Below are 9097 nucleotides of genomic sequence, written 5' to 3'. Positions count from 1 at the left end.
AATAAAAAATAGATTAATATGGGACTGTACCCAAAGAAGTGAAGGTACAGGGACTATGACAGCTTGAGAAAGGTGTCAAATATGCTGCATCAAGGTATTTCTAAGTGTTACTAAATTTCTCCTCAGAACTCCAGCAATCAATGTGGGAACAACATCACGATGAGCGTGACTGTTTTAAATTTCAATTAAAGCTTTCATCTTCTGCCCAGCCCTTCTGCCCTTCTGTCTCTCACAGTCTGTCCCAAAGATGCTTATGGTCTCATACAGAACAATGCAGGTGCAGCCTGCTCCTAACAGCTGTGTTGTGAGGAAGGCCTGGGTTGGGGCTGCAGCAGTGTCCCATGCTGCAGGTACAGAGCACACCATGCACCTCTCTGTGCTGCCAGATGTGACCCTGCAGAGTCTGCTAAGACTGGCCAACCCCCATCACTCAAGCTATTTCTCAAACTCTGTGAAACAACTATCTATATAGTTTGAAAAGCCAACAGAAATCGTCACAGATTATAGCTAAATACTCCAGACATTCAAGAACTTGTGCAGACAATGCAGAACTACTTTTCAAAAGCATGATACACTGAAGAACTGTCTAGAACACACAGTTTAAACCCATGTAGGTCAAGAAGCAGAAAGCTTTCCTTTTAAGAACATCTCAGTTAAGAAGAAATGCATTGAGAAAAGTTTAAAATCTGACAAGAGATGCCTGTGAACACAGACAGCACACTGATGCCACAGCATGTGCTATACTGTACATCCCTCTATTGTCATTTCGGTCATTCACTTCAGACTGTAATGCCACCAAACATTATAAGGAGGCATAGGGAGCAATCACTATTATAGAAAATCAGGTACTTGAAACTATTTTAGAAACACTTTGTGCTGCTTTAGGATGGAGTAGTTAGTTTTCTTCACAGTAGCTGTGTTTTTGGATTTGTGCATGTCGAGATGTTTTTGTTATTGCTGAGCAGTGCTTACACAGGGTCAAGGCATTTTCTGCTTCTCATCTCACCAGCAAGTAGGCAGGGTGGACACAAGAAGTTGGAGGTAACACAGGCAGGACAGCTGATTCCAACTGACCCAAGATATTCCATAGCATATGGCATCATGCTTAGCATATGAAGCTGGCAAAGAGGTAGGAGGACATTTGGAGTGGTATTTTTGTTCCCAAGTCACCATTACACCTGATGGAGCTCTGCTTTTCTGGGTGTGGCTGAACATCTGCCTGTGCATGGGAAGCTGTGAATGAATTCCTATTTCTGCACTGCTTGTGTTTTGCATGCTTTTTTTACTTTCCTTATTAAACTGTCCTTATCTTTACCCACGAGTTCTCTCACTTCACCCTTCCAATTCTCTCCATCCCAACGCAGGGGAAGTTGAGTGAATGGCTGCATGGGTCTGAGCTATCAGCTGGAGTTAAACCACAACTCTCCTCCAACCCTGTTCTGATCTGTTCCTTACACTCCTGCACAGCTCTGCTACTGTGGTGGCATTAGGTGCTACCAGTGCTTTGATTCAGCATTTTAAGTTGCATTTTTCCTATTAAATATAAAGAATAAACTACAGGTGAAATAGGCAAGACTAGAGATGCCCTTATGTCAGGAATAACAACACAATTGCACACCCTCCATGATTTTCTTAATAAATAAAGATCAACACCAAGAGATGTATTGGTTCACATGGTATTTAGAGAGAAATTCAGGCTGAACATGGCTTTTGAGGGCAACTCTTTGCAAGAGTTAACTTTTGTATTCAGAAATAAATAAGCTATTGTGTTATTTTAGGTCAGTTTCATAATCTCTAACAGGTTAGCTGTAAAAACTGATTTTATTAAGATTAGCAACCTCAATTTAGAAAGACGTCTAATATCCCACTGAAATCCATATGAAGCCCAAAAGCATTTCTAAAAAACTGCTACACAGCATGTGAATTTTATCACAAACCATGATGCTGGAGAGAATAATGAAATACGAGGGTTCCTAAATATGTTGTCACAAACCCAACACTAAATAACAGAATAAATTATTAGGACAATAACCTATAAATATTGAGATACAGTAGCAAGCAGTACCACATCATAAAAATAAATTTTAATATTAACAACTCAATTTCACATTACTGCATATTAATCTATCTTTTTTTTTTTTCAAAGTTCAAACAATGTTCAAATTCTGTGTTGTCTGCAAAGATGGGTTTATTCTCCTTCATTCTTCTGCACCGACTGCATGGCTCCTGCTTTGACTCTATTTCGTTTTCTTTTTCTTCTTTTCTTTTTTTCAGCAGAAGGCTCCTGACCCTCCTGTGTTTTCTTCTTTTTCTTCTTCAGACAGCTGAGAGGATTGGGGCCGCCTGCCCTTTTGCGTTTTCTTCTCTTTTCACCTTCTTGCTTTACTAGTCCTTCTTTTTCTTTAAGCTCCACAATACATTCTTTTTGGTACTCTGGAACAAGCTGATTTGTCTGCAACTTTTGAACAAATGCCACAGATTTAGGAGAAGGTTTGTCTAGCACCATAGTGTTCTGAATAATAAAGAGAAGAGGAATTCCAGGCTTCCTTTTCACTTTGTTTGATAAGTCCTGGTCCTGCAAAATTAAACACTTTAGTCAATATTTTCAGATGAAATGGTATTTGCAATTCAAATGCATCTACTTTTAATACAAAACTATGAAGATAAATTTCATTGTGAAAAAGATATGAAAATTAATCTAGCAGATATATATGGCAGTGTCTTTCAGAGCAACTAAATTTTCTCTCCTGATTAGCTGTACTTCTGATGCAAAATTTACCAACATTTTCCTTTTTCCTGAGTGTATATGCATACATACATTTTTTGATTAAAAACTCCCAATTCACTTGTATGCAGACCACCACACCACAATAACATATTTTTTTCTGTAATAATTTTAAACTCCTGTAACCTGCATAACTATAAATAATTCTGCTATAAACTTTTTTTATATATACTGTATATCATTTATACATGCAGTCCTAATAAAAAGCCCAAGAAAAAAAAGTCTTTTTTATTTGTATAGTTATTTATTCTTTAGTTCAAAATGTCTTTAAATTGAAGTTATATGGATGTTTACAGTTAATTTCATTTTCCAGAGTGGTGTACAAAGCAGTTCAGAAAAGGGGATGCACACACAAGTAATATGGAAATTAACATTCACGAGTTGTTTTTTACATGTCAATACCTAGTCAGTATGTTTTCATGCTTGTTCAGCTAAACTAAGCAATATCATTACAAAGTAAAAAAAAATCTAGTTGTTCAAGTAGGAGAAAATATTCCCTGCTTCATTATTAGAAAATACATTAAAGAGCAAGTAAGGTTTTACATGATTAATTCCCACAAACTATTTAAAAACCTCATAATCAGGGTTACTGTAGGCTTCTTTATTCCTTAGGTATCAAAACATCATTTCAAAAGAAATGAAGCTACATTTCCCATGAGCTTTTACCTGTGTAGCAATAAAGAAGTGATGAGGATTGCCATCTTCAATCATGGAAAGTAAACAGGTTGAACCACTCACAGGATTCTTATGGTGAGAACAGTTTCGAACTTGAAATCTCTGGGCAATTAATTTTGCTCCATACAGTGCCTTCCCCAGTGATTCAAGTTCTTTTATAACACATCTGAAAACCAGAAGAGACAGTAATTTTTAAACAAAAAAACCCTCATATTTTTTACAACAGCAAAAGGCTGATGTGAGTTACACAGGAATGAGCAACGCCCAGTTGTTCAGGCTCTGAACTCCAGAAAGGAATAGCCCATCTAAAGACATCAGCAAGGTTTCCTTGGCTGTAAACATGATTAACCAGTAATAAAATTAAGATATATTAAATGATTTAAAAATAATTCACATCAGTGACAATGCTAAGTCCTTAAATTTGTGCTTGAATACCACAGAGCATATGAACCACTACCTAACAAATAAAATTATTTTAAAAATTTAATTTATTTTTAAATTAACTTTTCAAAAAATTTGAAGATGTAGTTTCTTTTTAAAAATGGAAATAAAAGATCTGGGGAACAACAGGCCAGTCAGTCTAACCTCTGTGCCTAGCAAGAGTATGGAGCAGATCCTCCTGGAAAGTATATAAGGCATGAGGAAAACAAGGCAACATGGCTTCACTAAGGGGAAATCATGAAAAATATGGTAGCCTTTTGTGGCAGAGCTACAATGCTGCTGGATAAGGAAGGGCAACAGATGTCATCCAACTGTACTTAGGCAAAGCTTTGCACACTGTTCCACACAACATCCCTATCTTTACACTGGAGACATGGATTTGACAGATGTATCACTTGGTGGATATGGACTGACTGGAGGGTTGCACTTGAAGAGTTGCAGTCAACAGCTCAATGTCCAAGTGGAGAGCAAAGTGTTGTTCCTCAGGGGTTGGTATTGGAACATTTGACATCTTTATCAGAGACATGGACAGTGGGATCCAGGGCACACTCAGCATGTTTGCCATAGACACCAAGCTGTGTGGTGCTGTTGACACTCTGGAGGGATGGGCCTGGAGAGGCTTCAGATGGGCTTGTGTAACCCTTATGAAGGTCAACAATCCCAAGTGCAAGGTTCTGTATATGTGTCAGTGCAACCTAAGCACAAATACTGGGAAGAGGATGGATTGATGGCAGCCCTGACAAGAGCGATCTGGGAGGTGTGTTGGTGGACAAGAAGCTCAACGTGAGCTGGCAATGTGAAAGCCAACTGTGTCCTGGGCTTCATCAAAAGCAGCACAGGCAGCAAGGTGAGGGAGGGGATTCTCCCCTGACTGCCCCACACTAGTGAGACCCCGACTGGGGGTCACGGCGAGCCAGCTCATTTCCCCTGCAAGGCTCTTTCCGTAACATTGAGGTCTCAGCAAGTCAGCATTCTGACTGCAGAGAAAACATGTCCATTCAGCTGGCCTAAGTGGAAGGTAGTCAAAATGACCAACAGATACTGCTGACAAAAGAAGCAAGAAGTGATGTTTCAATATGACAGGAATAGTTTGGATCAAAGCAATTCCCAAACCTTTCACAGCTAAGGACATGACTCAATACTTTATACTGTTTAGAAGTGCAGGCCAGTTCCATACGCTGTGCAAGAAGGCTCCGTGTGTTTTTTGAGCCTAGTGTAAACCTCTCTCTGCTATTGTCACTATTTGCCTCCATAGCAGGGAGTTGGCTATTCTGCTATTGCAGATATACAGTGTAACTGCATTTTTGAATTTTAATATCTACACTACATCTAATCAAATAATAACAAAGGCAACTTGGAGGCAACTTCAGTATGTAGTGTGCATGCTTTACTTGCGTCTTTGTCTAGCCCATCCTGGTCCTCCCTTGCGAGAGGGAAACAGCCCGGCAGTGGCGGCAGCTGCACCCCGCCAGGCAGGAGCTCCTCCGGCGCAGGGGATCTCCGCTTGCCCCCGCTGTTAGCCCCTCGCCAAGCGGACGCTGCGGGGGGACGAGACCCACCGGCCCTCCCTCCCAGCGGGGGACACCGCTGCCCCGCAGCTGTGCCTCTTTCGGAAAGCCGGCTGGCTCCGAGGGACTGCCAGCCCCCGCGGGTTACCCCGCGCCCGCCGGCGCCTCCCCCGCCGTACCGCGTGGTGCAGAGCTGCGCGGCGCCGCCCAGGTACCCGGGCAGCTGCTCCCGGATCTGGATCTTGTTGCGAAGCGCGGCCTGGCAGAACGTGCCGTCCAGCAGCACCTGGAAGGGCTCGCGGAACTGGAAGTTGTGCTTGTAGAAGCCCATGATCTTCTTAGCGTGCTTCTGTCTCGTCACCCCCATGGCGCCCGCGCCGCCCGGAACGGCCGCGGCTGCCCCGGAAGCTGCGCCGGGCCCGGGCGGGGCCGCCCCGCGAAAGCCGGGACCGGGCGGGGCAGGACCGGGACCGGGCGGGGCAGGACCGGGACCGGGCGGGGCAGCGCCGGGACCGGGCGGGGCAGGGCCGGGACCGGGCGGGGCAGGGCCGGGACCGGCCGGGGCAGCGCCGGGACCGGGCAGGGCAGCGCCGGGACCGGGCGGGGCAGGACCGGGGCCTCACCCGAGCACCGGGACCGGGACCGGGACCGGGCGGGGCAACCCTGCGGCCGCCCCCGGAGAAGCAGGACCGGCCGGGAGGGTCCCGCCTGCCCGGCCCGCCCTGTTACGGGTCACCTCAGGGTTGGCTCATTGCCCCTTGTTCTGCCGTGCCGTGCTGGCTGCTGCCGTTCGCTAAGATAAGAAATGCCGAGTTTTGTTTTTTGCTAGTTCACTGTACTGATAAAATTGCAGTTGCTGTCGCAGAGACTGCAGTCTAATCACACATCAGCATAGAGAATTACAGAATCTATTTGGTTGGAAAAGCGCTCTGAGGTCATCGAGTGCAGCTTAGGATCCAGCACCACTTTGTCAACCACACCGTGGCACTGGTGCCACGGTCAGTCGGTGATTCCACCTCCTCCCTGGGCAGTCCATTCCAAAGCCTAGTCGCCCTTTGTGTTAGGAAATTTCACCTAATGTCCAATCTAAACCTCTCCTGGCACAGCATAATGCTACGTCCTCTCATCCTGACACTTGTTACCTGGAGGGCTTAGGAATACTTAAGAAGGCTTAGTCAGGTTCTATTTATATTTTTTGCCTGTATTGGCTACATCAATTTTAAGTTCAATGTGCACAAAACCGAAGTTGAAAAGCACATATTCTACATTTTAATTTTTTTCCCAAGACAATTTAATTGCACTGCAGTCTGGGGACACAGCTGTCATTGAAAAAGTGCACAAACTCCTCCCTGTCCAACACAAAACATGAACACACCAGACATCTGGCATTAAGAAACCAAACTTAATGCCCTATTTTAGTCAGGCAAGAGGATGTGATACCTTAACACCATCAAAACGATAATTGGAGACATCTGTCTTGCTGTGCAGGTTCCACAGGAGACATCTTTCTGCCTGAAACAACTGTACTGCAAGCAAAACCATGGCAAGCACCTGCCAGTTTGTTGTAATCAGTCAGGCTGCTCTAAGATCATTTAAGCAAATATTCAGGTGTCATACTGGCCTTTTTGCTAGCAAATAGACATGGACAAAAAAAAGTTCTTCTAAGTTAGTTAGTGTCAAGAGAAAGTGATTACTATTCTAGAAATTCAAATGTTTACATGGAAAAGTATTTTAAAGCACTTAAGATGAAAAGTGCAAAGAACAGATGATTAAGAATATTTTCCATGAATCCAGTTGTACTGTTGACAATATTTTTCTGCCATTGAACCCTTCTTTCCAGCTGTCTTCTGTGGTGTTGTGTGTGCTCCTGGGTATCATGAACATACATGGATATATGCCTTATTATGAGCTAAGCAAAATATTGAATTCATAATTAGACATAGTCTTATATATAGAAGTCTTCATTAAACTTCAGTCCTGTAGCTGATGTGTTTCCATAATGCCATGTTGATTCAGTTCTCCTATCTAACTGCAGCTTCATTGTTGAAGATATTGGACAAAAACATTCAGCAAGACTCCAAAGTTAAACCTTTCTAGAGAAATCATTTTTTCTTCAAGTAGGTTTTTGCTTGTTTGTTTTTGCATTCTGTGTGTGTGTGATGACAACTAAGTAACTGCCCAAAGACAGGCACTTATTCCATGCTAAGAGCACTGTTCACACTTTACAGCTGGAATGAGGAATCTCCAATGATAACAGCTGCTATTACAGAATGGAGATAAAAGTGAAAAACAAGTAAAGAAGAGATTAAACTAGTTTTTGAACTAAGTGGAAAGTAAGATATAATCCAGAGTTGGGTGTTAAATACCATTATAATGAGATACTGTTTCTCTGGTAAATAGTATAATCACAGACAAGTTGTAATGTAGTTGGTATATGTGGAATATGTTCAGAAGGCTGTCTAGCAAGCAAAACACAGCATAGATTTCTCCTTCTTCATTGGTCAGAAGATGGCATTAATTGGATGATAAACTACTTTCAGTACAATTATGTTTCATATGTATGCAATTATTTTAAAATTTATTTTAAATAAATTTAAAATATTAAAAATAAGGTCTATTAGACTACTATAGCAGTGCAGAGAAGTACAGTTCTTTCAGCATTTTCTTTCATATTTTGACAGTATTTTTCCTAAACTAAAATCCACCATATTCCTTCCAAGTTCAAATCTTTTACTATTCCCATGAGCCATCTGTAAAGTGGATTTTTAAAAAAAAATAAGCCTAGGGATATATGAGAGGTGTTGAATCCAGACTTCTCTGGTACCTGGGGTTTGTTGCTTCTGGTTGCTGAAATCCATCCACATACACTCTCTGGACCCAGCAGGATTCTTATGCTCCCATGTGTCCTGGACAAGCGTGGCACACGTGGAGGCACTAACAGAGCCAGCCAGTCAGACTAGCACAGCACACAGAACTCCACTAGAAATGACACATAATGCACATTCAGAGAGTGAAGTGCTGCCACCCCTCTCCAGCTGAACAGGACTGAAATGCCCAGGGATCACTCACACATCCTCACTCCCTGTACTCACCAGAACACCTTCATTCACAAATCCCCATGGCCCCTCGGTCCCTCCAATGCCCATGCCTGGACCCTGGCCCTCCTGGGCATGTACATGTGTCTCCTGCTCACTGGCTAGTCCAGTTTAAATCTGATAGCAGATTACACATCCACAGGATTAAATTCACTGGGGTAGGATATTTAGATGCAAAAGAAGAGTTAGAAACAAGCTTTATAAAAAGATAGGACTAGTTGCTGTGATCAGACAGAGAGCTCAGTAAGAAAAATTTACTGAATACTGCCATCTCACATGTGAGTCCCCTTACATCTCATTTTCCCATGTGTCTTCCTAGATCCTCTCTTTCCCTGTCTTTGGCCAGTTCTGTGGACACTCTGTAGAAAATTTTGCAGACTCCTGCCGATACACCATAAGAAATTTTACATAGTGCTATACACCCCCTGAAATACCTTGTGGTGTTATCAATTGGATTATCAATTCATGGATAACCATGTTTTCATATTCTTACCAGAGACAAAGTTCAAACAGACCCTCTTCAGGGTGTCTTCCTGGGCTGCTCCTTTAATGGCCTCAAAGCCTCTGCTCCCCACACTTGTCTTCATTACCAT

General features: G+C 42.8%; 1 protein-coding gene across 1 annotated transcript; it reads right to left on the bottom strand.

Annotated features, from left to right (window-relative positions):
- Positions 1–1802: 1802 nt before the first annotated feature.
- Positions 1803–5821, bottom strand: UTP23 (UTP23 small subunit processome component). The gene is made up of 3 exons (XM_021546404.4): positions 5589–5821; positions 3452–3626; positions 1803–2575 (listed from the first exon to the last, which is right to left on the bottom strand). Exons 1-3 carry the CDS (start codon positions 5774–5776, stop codon positions 2189–2191), a joined length of 750 nt encoding a protein of 249 aa, XP_021402079.1. The 5' UTR covers positions 5777–5821; the 3' UTR covers positions 1803–2188.
- Positions 5822–9097: the final 3276 nt, after the last annotated feature.

This window comes from Lonchura striata, chromosome 2 (assembly GCF_050655825.1).
Source record: "Lonchura striata isolate lonStrDom1 chromosome 2, ASM5065582v1, whole genome shotgun sequence".
NCBI lineage: Eukaryota > Metazoa > Chordata > Aves > Passeriformes > Estrildidae > Lonchura > Lonchura striata.
Note: the sequence above shows the minus strand (reverse complement) of the source record. Positions and strands in the feature narration are given on the sequence as shown.

Excerpts from the sequence above, each read along its gene's own strand:
- UTP23 (XM_021546404.4), bottom strand. The coding sequence starts at position 5,776 with ATGGGGGTGACGAGACAGAAGCACGCTAAGAAGATCATGGGCTTCTAC. Across the intron at positions 3,627-5,588 it reads GCGCAGCTCTGCACCACGCG|ATGTGTTATAAAAGAACTTG; the intron begins GTACGGCGGGGG and ends TCTGGTTTTCAG. Across the intron at positions 2,576-3,451 it reads ACTTCTTTATTGCTACACAG|GACCAGGACTTATCAAACAA; the intron begins GTAAAAGCTCAT and ends TTAATTTTGCAG.